Source organism: Salvelinus fontinalis, chromosome 3, assembly GCF_029448725.1.
Source record: "Salvelinus fontinalis isolate EN_2023a chromosome 3, ASM2944872v1, whole genome shotgun sequence".
NCBI lineage: Eukaryota > Metazoa > Chordata > Actinopteri > Salmoniformes > Salmonidae > Salvelinus > Salvelinus fontinalis.
Window position 1 is genome coordinate 19206163 of NC_074667.1, and position 18956 is coordinate 19225118.

General features: G+C 44.3%; 1 protein-coding gene across 2 annotated transcripts in view; it reads left to right on the forward strand.

The window, feature by feature from the left end:
- The first annotated feature begins 11205 nt into the window (after positions 1 to 11205).
- LOC129840563 (vesicle-associated membrane protein-associated protein B-like) overlaps positions 11206 to 18956 on the forward strand; it is a 33320-nt gene continuing 25569 nt past the window's right edge. The window contains exons 1-3 of one of the 2 annotated variants that reach the window (XM_055908532.1): positions 11206 to 11475; positions 14792 to 15009; positions 18612 to 18764. In XM_055908532.1, the coding sequence (XP_055764507.1) occupies positions 14910 to 15009; positions 18612 to 18764 (253 nt within the window). In that variant the 5' untranslated portion in view covers positions 11206 to 11475; positions 14792 to 14909. The remainder of the gene's footprint in view (positions 11476 to 14791; positions 15010 to 18611; positions 18765 to 18956) is intronic. The other variant, XM_055908539.1, reaches the window with a different exon arrangement.

Genomic DNA, 18956 nt, shown 5'->3' on the forward strand with positions numbered 1-18956 from the left:
AGGGCTAGGTTGGGCATCGAGCCGGATGCCATGAAGCCGGCCCAACGTATCTGGCCTCCAGTACGTCTCCTCGGGCCGGCGTACATGGCACCAGCCTTACAGGTGGTGTCCCCGGTTCGCCTGCATAGCCCAGTGCGGGCTATTCCACCTCGCCGCACTGGCAGGGCTACGGGGTCCATTCAACCTGGTAAGGTTGGGGAGGCTCGGTGCTCAAGAGCACGTGTCCTCCTTCACGGTCCGGTATATCCGGCGCCACCTTCCCACCCCAGCTCAGTACCACCAGTGCCTACACCACGCACCAGGCTTCCAGTGCATCTCCAGAGCCCTGTTCCTCTTCCACGTACTCTCCCTATGGTGCGTGTCTCCAGCCCGGTGCCTCCAGTTCCGGCACCACGCACCAAGCCTCCTGTGCGTCTCCAGAGCCCTGGACGCACTGTTCCTTCTCCCCGCACTCGCCCTGAGGTGCGTGCCCTCAGCCCGGTACCTCCAGTTCCGGTACCACGCACCAGGCCTAGAGTGCGCCACGAGAGTCCAGTGTGCCCTGTTCCTGTTCCCCGCACTCGCCCTGAGGTGCGTGCCCTCAGCCCGGTACCTCCAGTTCCGGTACCACGCACCAGGCCTATAGTGCGTCTCAGCCGGCCAGAGTCTGCCGTCTGCCCAGCGGTGCCTGAACGGCCCGTCTGCCCAGCGCCGTCTGAGCCATCTGTCTGCCCAGCGCCGTCTGAGCCATCTGTCTGCCCAGCGCCGTCTGAGCCATCTGTCTGCCCAGCGCCGTCTGAGCCATCTGTCTGCCCAGCGCCGTCTGAGCCATCTGTCTGCCCAGCGCCGTCTGAGCCATCTGTCTGCCCAGCGCCGTCTGAGTCAGCCGTCTGCCACGAGCCATTAGAGCCGCCCGTCTGTCCCGAGCCAGTAGAGCCGTCCGTCAGTCAGGAGCCGCTAGAGCCGTCCGTCAGTCAGGAGCTGCCAGAGACGCCCGCCAGTCAGGAGCTGCCAGACACGCCCGCCAGTCAGGAGCTGCCAGAGACGCCCGCCAGTCAGGAGCTGCCAGAGACGCCCGCCAGTCAGGAGCTGCCAGAGACGCCCGCCAGTCAGGAGCTGCCCGCCAGTCAGGAGCTGCCCGCCAGTCAGGAGCTGCCCTACAGTCCGGAGCTGCCCTACAGTCCGGAGCTGCCCTACAGTCCGGAGCTGCCCTACAGTCCGGAGCTGCCACTCAGCCCGGACCTGCCGGAGTCCCTCAGCCCGGACCTGCCGGAGTCCCTCAGCCCGGACCTGCCGGAGTCCCTCAGCCCGGACCTGCCGGAGTCCCTCAGCCCGGACCTGCCGGAGTCCCTCAGCCCGGACCTGCCGGAGTCCCTCAGCCCGGACCTGCCGGAGTCCCTCAGCCCGGACCTGCCGGAGTCCCTCAGCCCGGACCTGCCGGAGTCCCTCAGCCAGGACCTGCCGGAGTCCCTCAGCCAGGACCTGCCGCCCCTTATCCCGGTGCTGCCCCTTGTCCCGGTGCTGCCCCTTGTCCCGGTGCTGCCCCTTGTCCCGGTGCTGCCCCTTGTCCCGGTGCTGCCCCTTATCCCGGTGCTGCCCCTTATCCCGGTGCTGCCCCTTCATTTAGGTGGGGTTAGTGGGAGGGTGGTCATTGGGAGGGGGATAAAGAAGCGGGGATTGATTATGGTGGGGTGGGGACCTCGTCCACCGCCAGAGCCGCCACCGTGGACAGACGCCCACCCAGACCCTCCCCTAGACTTTGTGCTGGTGCGCCCGGAGTTCGCACCTTAAGGGGGGGGTTCTGTCACGTTCCTGACCTGTTTTCCTTTGTTTTGTATTCATTTTAGTTGGTCAGGGCGTGAGTTGGGTGGGTTTGTCTATGTTTGTATTTCTATGTGGGGTTTTGTGTTCGGCCTGGTATGATTCTCAATTAGAGACAGGTGTGTATTGTTTGTCTCTAATTGAGAGTCATACAAAGGCAGCCAGGGTTTCACTGGTGTTTTGTGGGTGTTTGTTCCTGTGTCCTCACAGGACAGTTGAAGGTTAGTCACGTTTGTTGTTTTGTAGTTTGTAGTGTCTTGTTTGCTGTTTGTTCATTAAAAGATGGCTTATTTCCCTCAATCCGCATCTTGGTCCTATCCATGCTCCTCCTCGTTAAAGGGGGAGAACAACATTGACTGCCTTTACACGAAGAGAACCAGGCACAGCGTTCTGTTGACATGCTGACCCGCTAACAAACCGCGCTCTCTCTTCCTCACCTCTTCCTCTTCCTGAATTATATGCTGTACTCTGTAGACCGGTCTCATTCGTTCCCCTCGCCCCTTCTTTCTGGCGCCGGCTGCCTTTCCTTCCATCCACTGTGATGCAAGCAATCAAGTCGAGCTTGAATATGGAGTGGAACTGGAACACCTTGTCCAGAAATACAGAGAATCATTGAAAGAACACTATGAGCAACATGTTCACTATGATGTCTTAAATTGCTCCTCTGTGTAGCACATGAATGTTAAGTCTCGCATGTTACAGTAGTTCATGAGCCATTGCTATTGCCATTTGACTGGCAATTTAGGGATAACACTTAGCACAGAGTTGTCAATGGAATTGTTCCCCTTTCCTTTTGATTTCCTTTTAGTGGCTTTCCCTCATGCCAAAAATACAGAAATGGGCCACATTTTAACTCGTTGTAAACTGGCCACTATGCTTCCCAGTTGTCTGTCCTTTCTCCTAATGTGTGTATTTGTTCACTTCCCATCATGGATTTAATGACTGGTCTAAGAAATGTGTTGGAAACTCTCTTTGTATGCATTGTACACCAATCTAATTCAATTATTTAAATGAGTGTGGAGGAGTATACAAGTGCACACCGATAATAATAAGTGGACCGATAATTGGAATGCAAGGTGGGTCTCTTGAGGTTAAGTTGTCTTAGTGGCTTGTGTCCTTTCCTTTTTACTCAAAATGTTTGTTTTTTTATTGACCATTGTACATTCTAATAAGCGTTGATAGTGAGTTGTGTAAATAGCAGGGTAGACTGTACATTCTTCAGGAATTTGTTTTAACAACCATGTCAGTGCAATAATTGTCTTTATGGCAAGGGTTACTCAAATGTGACAAACAAGAATTCCTAGGGATCAAGGAGATTTATAATATGGTTATATGTTACTTTTAGGTGTGATGTGTTGATTTCTGATCATCAATTCTTCAAAAGGCCTTTAAAAGTTCAATGTTAATGATTTTGTGGCATTTTAAAGTGTTCTTCAATGATTTCCACTTGAAATGATATCGTATTTCACAAGAACAATGCATTTTTTTTTAAGGGAAATATATTATAGCTTTGGTACTTCTACAACTGCACTTTCAGATCAAGTATTTGTATTGATTTGTGCACCAAAACCTATCCCGTTTCAGGTATATTATTCCTGGTAGCCTAGTGGTTAGAGCGTTGAGCCAGTAACCGAAAGGTTGCTAGATTAAATCCCCGAGCTGACAAGGTAAAAATCTGTTCTGCCCCTTAACAAGGCAGTTAACCCACTCTTCCTAGGCCGTCATTGTAAATAAGAATTTGTTCTTAACTGACTTGCCTAGATAAAAAAAAATATTTTTATATATAATAGTCGATTTAATTGCCATTTTTCTGAAGAAAACATATATCTGAAAAATACTAACCAGACAAGTCCCAATACATCTTGCAATGTTTGAGTTAATCAACTTGATTCATTGTTTATGTAAGGCCATTGCATAACATGCTGCCTTTGCATTCCAGCAGTAATTAAACATTTAAAAAGTCATTTTAATAGCACATCATAATATCACTATTTCATTGCTCACATTTGTTCTAATGCTTAACGGTTGGAAAAGTGGGTATTTGTAATACATAAATAACAATGCAATGTCTAAATTGTACTGATTATGTCTGGTATGTGACAAGATAAAGTTACTGCATTTGGCATATTATATGAGGCATTATAGTGTTTAGGGGGTATCATAGAAAGACCTGCAGTCTTACATGAATTATGTTTTTGAAAAATACCAAGTCTTGAGCTGGTCCTGGGAATGTGTTGCTGCAAAATCTATGTTTAAATTGTCTGTTTTTCAATGTAGATACCACCAAACATGTACAGTACATTGCACAAAAAGCAATGACTATTTAATCTGTAAGATTGAATATAATTTATTGTACATTGTCTGAGATGCTAGACCTGGCATAGATAGACAAACACATGTACACTGAACCAATATATAAACGCAACATGTAAAGTGTTGGTCCCATGTTTTGTGAGATTAAATAAAAGATCGCAGAAATGTTCCATACACACAAAAAGCCTATTTCTCTCAAATTTTGTTCACAATCTTTTTACATCCCTGTTAGTGAGTATTTCTCCTTTGCCAAGATAATCCATCCACCTGACAGGTATGGCATAACAAGAAGCTAATTAAACAGCATGATCATTACACAGGTACACCTTGTGCTGGGAACAATAAATAAAAAACTCTAAAATGTGCAGTTTTGTCACACAACACAATGCCACAGATTTCTCCAGTTTTGAGGGAGCAGGAAATTGGCATGCTGACTGCAGAAATGTCCACCAGTGCTGTTGCCAGAGAATTTAATGTTAATTTCTCTACCCTAAGCCGCTTCCAACGGCCTCACAACCACAGACAGGCATAATCTACAGACAACGAACACAATTGCATTTTATCGATGGCAATTTGAATGCACGGAGATACTGTGACGAGATCCTGAAGCCCATTGTGAGGCCCATTTTCTTTTAAGGTATCTGTGACCTACAGAGGCATATCTGTATTCCCAGTCATGTGAAATCCATACATTTGGGCCTAATTAGGGATTTGGGACATTTGAATGGCGCCCGAGGAGATGTCTGCCGTTTTACAGGCTCCTAACCAATTGTGCTACTGTGTGTGTTTTTTCACGTTATTAGTAACTTATGTTGTACATAATGTTTCTGGATATCAGGACAGCGATTACTCACCTCGTACTGGATGAAGATTTTTTCTTTAAGGAGTTGGACACAAAGTATTTACTTCAGACACCCGACAGGGCCCAAATCCCTGTCTTTCGTATGAAGAAGAGACGGAGATATCGAGGACTTAGGTCGGGGAGCCTTGTAAGTATCCGACGGCAAGTGAGTAATCCGCCTTTACCATCAGTCCTATAACCAACATGCAATCATTGGATAATAAAATGGATGAGCTCCGATCAAGACTATCCTAACAACGGGACATTAAAAACTGTAATATCTTATGTTTCACTGTCGTGGCTGAACGACGACATGGATAACATACAGCTGGCTGAGTTTTCGGTCCATCGGCAAGATAGAACCGCTGCCTCCGGTAAGACAAGGGGTGGCGGTCTATGTATATTTGTAAATAACAGCTGGTGCATGAAATCTAATATTATGGAAGTCGCTAGGTTTCGCCTGAGGTAGAGTATCTGCTGAGGTAGAGTATCTCAGGAACATTTTAATCTGTTTTACCTCATTTCTACCAGCATGTTACATGTGCAACCAGAGGGGAAATTCTAGACCACCTTTACTCCACACACAGAGACAAGTACAAAGCTCTTCCTCACCCTCCATTTTGCAAATCTGACCATAACTCTATTCTCCTGATTCCTGCTTACAAGCAAAAGTTAAAGCAGGAAGTACCAGTGACTCGCTCAATAAAGAAGTGGTCAGATGACACAGATGCTAAGCTGCAGGATTGTTTTTCAAGCACAGACTGGAACATGTACACCCTATCAGTCACTGGCTTCATCAATAAGTGCATTGATGATGTCGTCCCCACAGTAACCGTACGTACATACCCTAACCAGAAGCCATGGATTACAGGCAACATCCACACTGAGTTAAAGGGTAGAGCTGCCACTTTCAAGGAGTGGGACTCTAACCCGGACACTTATAAGAAATGCCGCTATGCCCTACGACGAACCATCAAACAGAAAAAGTGTCAATACAGGACTAAGATTGAATCGTACTACGCCGGCTCCAATGCTCGTCAGATGTGGCAGGGCTTGCAAACTATTTCTGACTACAAAGGGAAGCACAGCCGCGCAGCTGTCATAGCTGCCCAGTGACACAAGCCTACCAGACGAGCTAAATTACTTCTGCTCGTTTTGAGGCAAGCAACACTGAAGCATGCATGAGACCATCAGCTGTTCTGGACAACTATGTGATCACGCTCTCTGTAGCCCAATGTGAGTAAGAACTTTAAACAGGTCAACATTCACATGGCCGCAGGGCCAGATGAATTACTTCACTGACATTTTCAACCTGTCCAAGACCGAGTCTGTAATACCAACATGTTTCAAGCAGACCACCATAGTCCCTGTGCCCAAGAACACCAAGGTAACCTACCTAAATGACTACCGACCCATAGCACACACATCTGTAGCCATGAAGTGCTTTGAAAGGCTGGTCTTGGCTCACATTAACACCATTATTCCAGAAACCCTAGACCCACTCCAATTTGCATACAGCCCAAACAGATCCACAGATGATGCAATCTATTGCACTCCACGCACTGCCCTTTCCCACCTGGATGAAAGGAACACCTACCTGAGAATGCTATTCATTGACTACAGCTCAGCATTCAACACCATAGTGCCCTCAAAGCTCATCACTAAGCTAAGGACCCTGGGACTAAACATTTCCCTCTGCAACTGGATCATGGACTTCCTGATGAGCCGCCCCCAGGTGGTAAGGGTAGGTAACAACACATCTGCCACGCTGATCCTCAACACGGGGCCCCTCGGGGATGCGTGCTCAATCCCCTCCTGTACTCCCTGTTCATGACTGCATGGCCAAGCACGACTCCAACACCATCATTAGGCCTGATCCAACAATGGTAGGCCTGATCACCGACAACGATGAAACATCCTATAGGGAGGAGGTCAGAGACCTGGCAGTGTGGTGCCAGGATAACAACCTATCCATCAATGTGATCAAGACAAAGGAGATGATTGTGGACTACAGGAAAAGGAGGACCGAGCACGCCCCCATTCTAATCGACAGGGCTGTGGTGGAGCAGGTTGAGAGTTTCAAGTTCCAGGTTGAGAGTTTCAATCACCAAAAAACTATTATGGTCCAAACACAGCAAGACAGTCATGAAGAGGGCACGACAACGCCTATTCCCCCTCAGGAGACTGAAACGATTTGGCATGGGTCCTCAGATCCTTACAGCTGCATGGGCCAGTACATCACTGGGGCCAAGCTTCCTGCCATCCAGCACCTCTATACCAGGCAGTGTCAGAGGAAGGCCCTAAAAGACTCCAGCCACCCTAGCCATAGACTGTTCTCTCTGCTACCGCACGGAAAGAGGTACCGGAGTTTCAAGTCTAGGTTCAAAGGGCTTCTTAACAGCTACCGCAGAGAAAACTGACTGATAAATATTATTTTTATTTCAGTTTATTTTAGTAAATACTTTCTTAACACTTGTTTTTCTTAACTGCATTGTTGGTTAAGGGCTTGTAAGTAAGCATTTCACCTGGTGTATTCGGCACACGTGACATGCAATTTTATTTTATTTTTGTTTGTTAATTTCAATTGACTGATTTCCTTATATGAACTGTAACTCAGTAAAGTCTTTGAAATGTTTGCATGTTGCATTTATATTTTTTTTCAGTATAAATAATTCAACTAGTATTTTGCCACATTTAGCCTTCATACTTCTCATAATGATTGTAAATATAAATAAAAAGCCTGAAAACATTTGTTAGCAGTGGGTTGCTAAATGTCTAAAAGGGTTTACTAATAATAAAAAAAGATATTAAAGGAAGGTGTGTATGGATACAGTCTAATGGGCTGGACTGAGAATACCTTGGTGGTAGCTCTGGTCAAGGGCGTAGGAGCACACTCCTCTTCTAAGACAGTAGAGGAACACACTACCTCCCTGGACCAGAGCTACATTATATATACAAAAGTATGAGGACACCCCTTCAAATCAGTGGATTCAGCTATTTCAACCACACCTGTTGCTGACAGGTGTATAACATCGAACACACAGTCATGCAATCTCCATAGACAAACATTGGCAGTAGAATAGCCTAACTGAAGAGCTCAGTGACTTTCAATGTTGCACCATCATAAGTGCCATCTTTGCAACGAGTCAGTCCGTCAAATTTCTGCCCTGCTAGAGCTGCCCCGGTCAACTATAAGTGCTGTTATTGTGAAGTGGAAATGTCTGGGAGCAACAGCGGCTAGCAAAGTGATAGGCCACACAAGCTCACACAACGGGACCGCTGGGTGCTGAAGAGCATAAAAATAATCTGTCCTCGATTGCAACACTCTACCGAGTTTCAAACTGCCTCTGGAAGCAATGTCAGGACAAAATCTGTTCGTCTGAAGCTTTATGAAATCGGTTTCCATGGCCAAGCAGCTGCACACAAGCCTAAGATCACCATGCGCAATGCCAAGCATGGTTGGAGTCGTGTAAAGCTCGCCGCCATTGGACTCTGGAGCAGTGGAAACGCATTCTATGGTGTAATGAATCACGTTTCACCATCTGGCAGTCCAACGGACTAATCTGGGTTTGCCGGATGCCAGGAGAACGCTACCTGCCCAAATGCATAATAATGGTCTGGGACTGGTTCTGGCTTGGCCCCTTAGTTCCAGTGAAAGAAAATCTTCACGCTACAGCATACAATGACATTCTAGATGATTCTGTGCTTCCAACTTTGTGGCAACAGTTTAGGGAAGGCCCTTTCCTGTTTCAGCATGACAATGCCCCCGTGCACAAAGTGAGGTTCATACAGAAATGGTTTGTCGAGATCGGTGTGGAAGAACTTGATTGGCCTGCACAGAGCCCTGACCTCAAATCCATCCAACACCTTTGGGATGAATTGGAATGCCTACTGCGATCCAGGCCTAATTGCCCAACATCAGTGCCCGACGTCACTAATGATCTAGTGGCTGAATGGAAGCAAGTTCCTGCAGCAATGTTCCAACATCTAGTGGAAAGCCTTCCCAGAAGAGTGGAGGCTATTATAGCACCAAAGGGGGGACCAATTTGAGAATGAGATGTTAGACGAGCAGGTGTCCACATACTTTTGGTCATGTAGTGTACCTTGGAGGGTGTGTGTGCTTATGTGCTTCAGGGAGATAGTGACAGTGTTAAGTAATAGGTCCTCTTGCTCCAGTGACAGCCAGCCCTCTGGCTATATATATACACTTCAGGTATGTGTATCACTGGGAGATGGTTCCACACTCAGTTTGAATAGTGCCGAGGGCTAGTAATTTTTGTTATTTCAAGTAAACCTGTGTTACATGCATGTTATGAATTCACTACATGAAGTGACAATTGTTTAGGGGGATACCTAAATAGGTGCACCACAGAGCTGTGTATTGGGACTGTGATTTTTCACACATTTGCAGATATGGTTTACAGACACACCTCCTGACATACAGACACATCATAAATGATATATCTGTCCTCTCATGAGTAAATCATTTATCAAAGTGATTTAATTATTTAAGTTTTATCAATTTACACTTGTCTGATAAACTGCACAGGATTAACAAAACTTAAAACATTGTAGGTTGTGTTTGAACTAGAAGTGCATGATGTATGGGATTGATTTTATGAAGCCATAACGTGGCAGGTAGCGGTTAGAATGTTAGGCCAGTAACTGAAAGGTTGCTGGTTTGAATACCCAGCCGACAAGGTGAAAAATGTTGACGTGCCCTTGAGCAAGGCATGTAACCTTAATTTGCTCCAGGGGCGCCTTACTACTATGGCTGACCCTGTAAAAACAACACATTGTCACTGCACCTATCCATATGTGACAAGCATCAGTGTGTAGAAGGGAGATTCCTATATGTGAGAAGAAAAAGCTGTATGTGTTAACTGTAGGGTTATCCGTGGTGCTGGAGTGTCCGGTGAGAGAAAGGCAGTTCAAGCCGGTTGCCAGGATCAGAGTAGTACAGAAGGTGTCGTATGCTGAGGCAGTGAAGAGAGTAGTAGAGGAAGATGGGTCCAGGGCAAGGGATCATAAGAAGCTCCCTGTGAGTAGGCCGAGGCCAATAGACAGTGATAGGAATAACGTTTTTCAGTAAGGCTGTGTTCTTAGCGTTCATAGCCATGATTATCAACTGTACCACAGAAATGGAATGTAAATCACAGAAAATAGATTTTGTGGTGGCAGCTGCAGAGAAGTTCTTGGGTGTACGAGATTTTACTGCAGAAGAGTGTGTTGAACGATAGTATCCCATCCTCCCAGGCTGCCGGCCTGGTGTAGGATCAGATAGGGCCAAGTAGTGGAAAAATAGTGACGTTTTAATGGGAGTAGGGTTATTCGATAGGAATATTTTTCTTCCCTTATCCCCATCCTTTTTCCCTCCCCTTTTTGTATAGATGTATAAATGCAGTAGGTGGCGGAGTATGCACCTCTTAGCTGGATGCGATCCGCCAATAAATTTAAAGGAGAAGAATATTCCCTCTCGCTTGTACCAGAGTTTCTCAACTTGTACTGTCTGTACTTACCTACTGTATTGTCGTTGCCCCTGTACTCCTCGCATCCCCACTTCACTCCTCATAGAGAGCAATAGTAATGGTGTATTTTTGTTGGCACTAACTCTGCCATGGTTCGTTGGACAAAGCCTATGTGGAAATTAATGGAGTTTTTGGATTAACTAAGAAAATAAGGTCTGTGGTAAACACAGGCTTAGGAAATCTTATAGGTTTTGTTCTATGAGATGATCTTCATCAGCTAACGTCACTTTTTGTGAATGTTTAAGCATTCATGTAATCAAAAGAAGCACATAAAGGCTTCATAATTCATAAAGGTCATGTTAACTGACTTATATTATCTCGTAGAACAAAACATATAAGATCTCCTAAGCCTGCGAAACCCTATTCTTTCCCCATTAATTTACCCCATCGGAATGGCTGAACGAACCAGAGGTAGCCTTACCTCATTTCTGTTTTTAGGACTACAAGCTTGCGAGCTATATAGAATTTTGATTATACAAATGCTTCAAAATTCACAAAAAGTGACATTAGTTGATTAAGTTTATCTCATAGAACAAAACCTATTAGATATCTTAAGCTTGTGTTGACCACAGACCATATTTTTGGCGTTTATCCCAAAACCCTCCAAATAACCCATTCATTTTCCTATAGGCTTTGACAAACGAACCATGAAGGAGCTAGTGCCTACAAAAAGACGCCATTACAATTCAGTGGCTATGCAGGGTCAGTGACGTCGCACGAAGCCTCTCTCACTCTCTTCCTGCTGCATCATCATCATCATCATCATCACAACAGCCGCTAGTAGCACCCTGTCTAATTGCGGTGACCGGGGGACTGGATAGTCATAACTAATTAGCATAATACTAACTCTAAACATAACACTAGTTAACATCACCACAATAGAGTAATCTACGGATACCATTTACATTGAGCTATCCCCTTGATACCGCTAGGACATGGCCAGGCAAGATCAGGTCCTGCTCTTGGAGCCACAGCACGAACTGAAATTCCGAGGTAAGAGACTGAGGGGAGGGCCCAACTCTGAAGGGAGGGGGAGGTAGTAACAGGCCCAGCGTAATGAGGGAGGGGGGCACATCATACCCTTCATTTGTAAAATCTTAATATGGAGTTAAGGAGGATAATCATTTCGAATGAACATTGACTTGCGTTCGCTAGCTAGCTAACGTTTTAGCCAGTTTACGTTACCTTGACCAGGCAGGCCTGCTGGAAAAAAAGCTACCTAACGTTCCAACTGCAGCGCCCTGACAGGTCTTTGGCGCTATTAATAATGTCTAGTTAACCTAGTATTTTAACTACTTAGCTAACGTTGGTGCATTCTGTTTCACGTGCATTGTGCAATAGCTTTCCAATAGGCCAGTCAGTCGTTTTATTGTCGTGCTTGACTGACAACATTGTCAGTGTAGGTAGTAGCCCTTTGAGCTAGCAATGAATGCCAGCTGATTGCCTCTACTTTCAAGCATATTGATAGCACGCTAACAGTAGTTCGTTTCCTAGCTAGCGAGTAGATAACTTGGTAATTCGCTAGCTGTCATTCTAATGGCTTTCAGATGGAACTAGGCATGAAATACCATTTTTATCTGGAGGTTTTTCTCATCGGTGACCAGGTGTTCTTGACCAGGTGTGTTAAGGAGCACAATATGGCTCAGGGTGCCATATGGACAGTTTGTACTGAGCATCCTAAGAATTACAATGTGTCCAGGTAAATTTGAATTTATTGACCCATTGAGTTCCAGGAGCTTCTGTATGTTTCCTGAAGCATTATCACAAATTAATTCTAGGTCATCTTTGAGATCCAAAATAATAAATAGCCATTCATCTGTGACTGTTGAATTAGTGTCTTTCTACAGACATTTTGAGATGCCCCACGGCCTTGGTAGACATGTCAAGCCAATATAATCCATTGCTAAAACTGCTCTGCTTGTTGTGAGGGTAGGCTCTTTATTTGTCTTGGCTCATTGCAAGTTGAGCCAACAAAGATAATTGCTAATGACAAGAAGTAGGCTAGCCTAACCTCAAGGAAACACACCAAACCACACGGGCCAGTTCAGGAGTATTCCAAACTTGGGTCCAGGTGCCCCTGGAGGTCTGCAAGGGGGTTTCAGGGTCTTTGGCAAATTGACACAATTTTAGTTTTACTCATACCAATATTTCATTCACAAGAAAGTCATGACTTCTGTCAGGCAATTCACAATCATAGGCCTCTCCTAGAAGCCTGATGTTATTTTTGTTATTTAGGGGTCCTCTACATTAAAAAGTTTGGGAACCCAGGGTCTAAGAAATGATTTTCAATATGTTTCCTTTAAATTATGGCCATGATTCGAGAACATTACAACACACCTGAGCTAAGCTTTTCATTTATGCATTTTTGATTAGGCCTACTAGTAGTGATTTTCTATTTATAGCCTAGTGGGGTGAGTAGTCTGAGATGGAGGTTGACATGGGAGTGAAAATCCATTCCTGTCCCGTCTTGTCAAATTTTCCCGTACTATCCTGATCCTGCAACAGTTCTATAGTCCTGAAACTTTCCTGTCCCATCCTGATAAAAATCACTCCCGTCCCTTGCTCATTTTTACGTGCAGAAATCAGGAATAACTTCCTCCATTAGCTGCTCGTCTGTCTGTCCCCCGCTCTGCATGTGAGTAACGTTACCCATAGAAACTGCTCTGTTTGGCTGCTGCTCAGCACTCACGAGACAGTTTCCTGCCCTGCACACACAGCTGATAACAACCACATTACAAGATTTTGGCAGTGAAGGCAGCCGTTCTACTTACTCAGAGTCGGATGAGCTCAATTCCAGTCTTGTAGACTTCATCATTCACTGATGTACAGTACATTGGTAAAGTAGAGACAGCGCAGTGGCCATGGCTGTAACTGGAGCAGGGCATTAGAGTGAGCAGATGGAAGGGGGGACTTTACAATTTATTTGTGATAGATCTTTATTAAGGTAAACTATATTAGGCCTACACACAGTTTATTTTTATGAAATGCTCCACACATGGCATATTGATAAGCATGTCAGTTTCCATTGTGCTGTAACACTTAATTGATTGTGATTCATTAAAGTCTGACTGGACAGAGAATCAAATCACCTAGCATCATAGGCTAAAATTGCCCATTGAAAGGTAGGCCTTTGGTGACAACAAATTCTGCTGTGGTCCTTTTGGGCTCAAGTGTTCACCAATGAGCGAGAGCATCTTTAAACACTACTGGTCAAAAGTTTTAGAACACCTTCTCATTCAAGGGTTTTTCTTTATATTTACTATTTTTTACATTGTAGAATAATAGTGAAGACATCAAAACAATGAAATAACACATGGAATCATGTAGCAACCAAAAAAGTGTTAAGCAAATCAAAATATATTTTATATTTGAGATTCTTTAAATAGCAACCCCTTGCCTTGATGACAGCTCTGCACACTCTTGGCATTCATAAGGTAGTCACCTGGAATGTATTTCAATTAACAGGTGTGCCTTGTTAATTTGTGGAATTTCTTTCCTTAATGTGTTTGAGCCAATCAGTTGTGTTGTGACAAGGTAGGGGTGGTATACAGACAATGTCCCTATTGGGTAAAAGACCAAGTCCATATTATTTCAAGAACAGCTCAAATAAGCAAAGATAAACAACAGTCCATCATTACTTTAAGACATGAAGGTCAGTTAATATGGAAAATGTCAAGAACTTTGAACGGTTCTTCAAGTGCAGTCGCAAAAACCATCAAGCGCTATGATGAAACTGGCTCTCATGAGGACCGCCACAGGAAAGGAAGACCCAGAGTTACCTCTGCTGCAGAGGATATTCATTAGAGTTACCAGAGTTCATTAGAGTTACCAGCCTTAGAAATTGCAGCCTAAATTAATGCTCCACGAAGTTCAAGTTACAGACACATCTCAACATCAACTGTTCAGAGGAGACTATGTGAATCAGGCCTTCATGGTCGAATTGCTGCAAAGATACCACTAAAGGACACCAATAATAAGAAGAGACTTGCTTGGGTCAAGAAACACGAGCGATGGACAATAGACCAGTGGAAATGTGTCCTTTGGTCTGGAGTCCAAATTTGAGATTTTTGGTTCCAACCGCTATGTCTTTGTGAGACGCGGTGTGGGTGAACGGATGATCTCTGCATGTGTATTTCCCACCGTAAAGCATGGAGGTGTTATGGTGTGGGGGTGCTCTTCTGGTGACAATGTCTGTGATTTATTTAGAATTCAAGGCACACTTAACCAGCATGGCTACCACAGCATTCTGCAGCGATACGCCATCCCATCTGGTTTGCGCTTAGTGGGACTATCATTTGTTTTTCAACAGGACAGTGACCCAACACACCTCCAGGCTGTGTAAGGGCTATTTTACCAAGAAGGAGAGTGATGGAGTGCTGCATCAGATGGCCTGGTCTCCACAATAACCAGACCTCAACCAAATTGAGATGGTTTGGGATGAGTCAGACCGCAGAGTGAAGGAAAAGCAGCCAACAAGTGCTCAGCATATGTGGGAACTCCTTCAAGACTGTTGGAAAAGCATTCCAGGTGAAGTTGGTTGAGAGAATGCCAAGAGTGTGCAAAGCTGTCATCAAGGCAAAGGGTGGCTATTTGAAAAATGTCAAATATAAAATATATTTTGATTTCACACTTTTTTGGTTACTACATGATTCCGTATATGTTATTTCATAGTTTTGATGTCTTCACTATTATTCTACAATGTAGAAAATAGTAAAAATAAAGAAAAACCCTTGAATGAGTAGGTGTTCTAAATTATTTGCCTGGTAGTGTAAATCTCCTTAATCTGTAAAAATGTAAATTTGGAACTACACATTCAAGGTACCAAACAGTCTTGCTCTCCCTTAAAACACACCCTTCAGACGACATGACAGCATTAAATATATGTCCTTCAGAACTCTATTTTTGTCGCTGTACTTTTTCTGCCAGTTGGAAAGTATCCCAAGGCACTTTCAGGAAGTTGTAGATCAACTACACAGGAGTTAGCTGAGTGAGTCGTTTAATTGAAACCGATGTTCCACCAATTGTGAGGGTCTGAATTTCACCTCTCTTGTCTCAGTGTGCAATGGGAAGTGTCAGTTGCTGTGGACATTTGTGGGGTGAAACTTTATCTAGAATCTTAGTGTATGTGATAATTCCGACTAAGGCAGCTCACTTCCACATTTCCATTCACAATGCATCCATCTCTCCCTCAAATGCAAGGCCTTCCTCCTCTATACCAGCTAGAATGCAGGTGTGTTTTATTTTGGTAGCCTGAAATGGAGTCTTTCAGACTCAGATATTAATTTATCATCCCTCGAATCTCCCATGTTCTTCCTTTTAGTGCAAAGTGTACTCTGAGGTCCTGCGGAATGTTTTAAGGCTAGTTTGTAAATCCAGTTGAGGAGTTAAATCCTGTACAGCTGTATGCTGCTCAATGTCAAGTGGCCAAGTGCTTTCCGAAGGCTTTTGCTTCCTATCAAACTGGTTTCACAGAAACAAAAGTGTAGCTGACCTGAGTCATTCTGTTGAGGATATCATTTTGTGGTCTGGCTTGTGAGTTCACCAACTTAATGCAACCATCATGATTCAGAGTTGTAAAAACAAAAGTGGTTTGATATTGAGCAATTCCACAACAGACACGTGGAATTTCAATGGAAGGTCACTCTTCAGTGAAACAACTCGGGTGGTGCAATATCATTTTGAAATCAGATTTGACTTAGTGTTGGCATTCCTGTAGGCTAGCATTCTTTGTGAGATACATGATCAAGTTGGGTGTGAACTTGAAGTCTGTCTGTGCAGAGGGATTTGACAGAGATGGCTAAGTAAAGAAAGGATCTGGTTGGATGTAGTGGCTTGAGGCTAGTAGTGTTCCTTCCTACGCCCCTGGTGCCTCAAATGTCCTCTTGTTCTTCAAGGACAGCTGTTAGCCTACCTTGTCCAGGCTATCTGTAGACTATTAGAGATTATTAGAAACAAATTGAAGGTAGTTGGATTCCTCAGCGACTCAAAGTATTCCACATAGTTTTGACCAAGTTAACTAAAGCTGTTACAATATACCAAATTAATTTGATCTATTTTCACTGCATCTGGTTGGGTTACCGTTACAACCAGCTACGTCCTTCCTAATTCTCCTCCATAGCCGACTTTTCTTAAGACGGGCCCAGGCTACATGTTTTAGACTATACGGTTTAAGCAACTTTTCTATTTGATGGGCCTAATAAATTAAAAAGGCCACATTTCTGTCGCTGTGGGACCAGTGCCTTCTTTCAAGATGCCACTGATGTTATTTTTCTACAAGATCCTAGGCATTCTCTTAGATGCCACTGTTTTTGTGAGGTGAACCTAGTAGGCCTAGGCTATTTGTTTAATCTAGGCTATCGGTTAAAAGTCCATGTTTTATTGTTCTGTAGCACAAGAGCCATTAGTCACGATACCACTGATAGCTAATCCTTTCTTGAAGTTAAAAAACTGCTCTTGTATTACTCTTGTTGATTTTTTTTTTTAAGAGGACTTGGATATTCATTGTTCGCTACCGCCGAGGAATTAATGGAACTAGACGAAGGACCCAAGGATGTGGTTGGCATGAAAAATGCTTTTTAATTAGTCTAGTCATGGCCTTAATAGCATCAGCTGCTCTACTTATTAAAATTGAGGGGAGATGTCTTTGACGTGACACAATCTGTGCTTTCTCTTTGAAGGTTTTTGACACTAGCAAGAATGGTTGTTATTGACTGATATTAGTGAGGTTGGTAGAGTGAGGTTACTGTATTATTATTCAGGCAATGACAAAAGGCTGGGGTTGCAATTTGGTGTTCGCTTCTGGCCTAATGTGTCAAGATCCATACACCTCAAACATGTGAATCAATCACATTTATTTATAAAGCCCTTACATCAGCTGATGTCACAAAGTGCTGTACAGAAACCTAGCCTAAAACCCCAAACCGCAAGCAATGCAGGTGTAGGAGCACAGTGGCTAGGAAAACTCCCTAGAAAGGCCAGACCTTAGGAAGAAACTTATAGAAGAACCAGGCTATGAGGGGTGGCCAGTCCTCTTCTGGCTGTGCCGGGTGGAGATTATAACAGAACATGGCCAAGATGTTCAAATGTTCATAGATGACACGCAGGGTCAAATAATAATAATCACAGTGGTTGTCGAGGGTGCAACAGGTCAGCACCTCAGGAGTAAATGTCAGTTGGCTTTTCATAGCCGATCATTCAAAGTATCTCTACCGCTCCTGCTGTCTCTAGAGAGTTGAAAACAGCAGGTCTGGGACAGGTAGCATGTCCGGTGAACAGATCAGGGTTCCATAGCCGCAGGCAGAACAGTTGAAACTGGAGCAGCAGCACAGCCAGGTGGACTGGGGACAGCAAGGAGTCATCAGGTCAGGTAGTCCTGAGGCATGGTCCTAGAGCTCAGGTCCTCCAAGAGAGAGAGAATTAGAAGAAGCCTAGCCCCAGATAATAATTTGACGATGATTAGGACTACTGCCATTTCAGTGAAGCCATCATTGTCGGGATGTGGGTCATTAACACAGTTCATTGATGTCCCCAGTGAAAAGCGTAGGCCGTTTTCGCTCAAAAGTAGGCCTGCTATTCCTTTGTTTTGAAAGCCTAGTATTCAGACTTGTTGTCCTTAAGATGTGTTCCTCTACCATTGCATAATGTGAATCGCTTTAAGCATGATTTTTGTATTGTTACTTCCCTTTCTCTCTTCAAACTCCCCCATTCCTCAATGGTGATCCTGCACATTTTTATGCCTTTGATGTGCTGATTCAGTAACCCTATTAATTTGATTAGCCCATCATGTTTTCTCTACAGTTTGCATCTTTCACATGCAATAGTCTGTCTGCTTGTGGCAATTTTATACTCTTCTTTTTCTGTCATCGTTACCACCCATGAATCCAGATGTTATAGAATGTGATAGCCTTGTGCCCCTCACTGTCTCAAAGCAAAGAATGAGGCATGCCCCCATTAGTAAAATCCGGTAGTGGCAGTCTTGTCAGATTTCTATTGTGTTGTTTTAAAATTGTAAAATGCTATTACTGAATCTACCTTTAAAGATAGTCTCCAATATTTTCTCTGTCAGTGTATAAGCCTACCTCTGTAAAGTATTTATTTATATTTGATAAAACCTTCTTCTCCCATCACAGGTCCCTTCTCGGATGTGGTCAACACAACCTTAAAGCTCGCCAACCCCACAGACAGGAATGTGTGCTTCAAAGTCAAGACGACAGCCCCGCGCCGGTACTGCGTCCGGCCAAACAGCGGTGTCATCGACGCCGGCACCTCAATCAACGTCTCAGGTACGTATATGTGGATCTCACCAGGAAGTATGGTAGCAAAATTACGTAAACTTAAGCAAAGTTCCCAGGTTTTTCATAAATCCTGGTTGAAGGAATTGTGCAACCCTACCAGGCCAGGGAGTTTGTAGGCCTGAATGAGTTTTATGGTTTTTCAACCATTGTCCATGTATTCCCTATTTAGATGTTACTAGC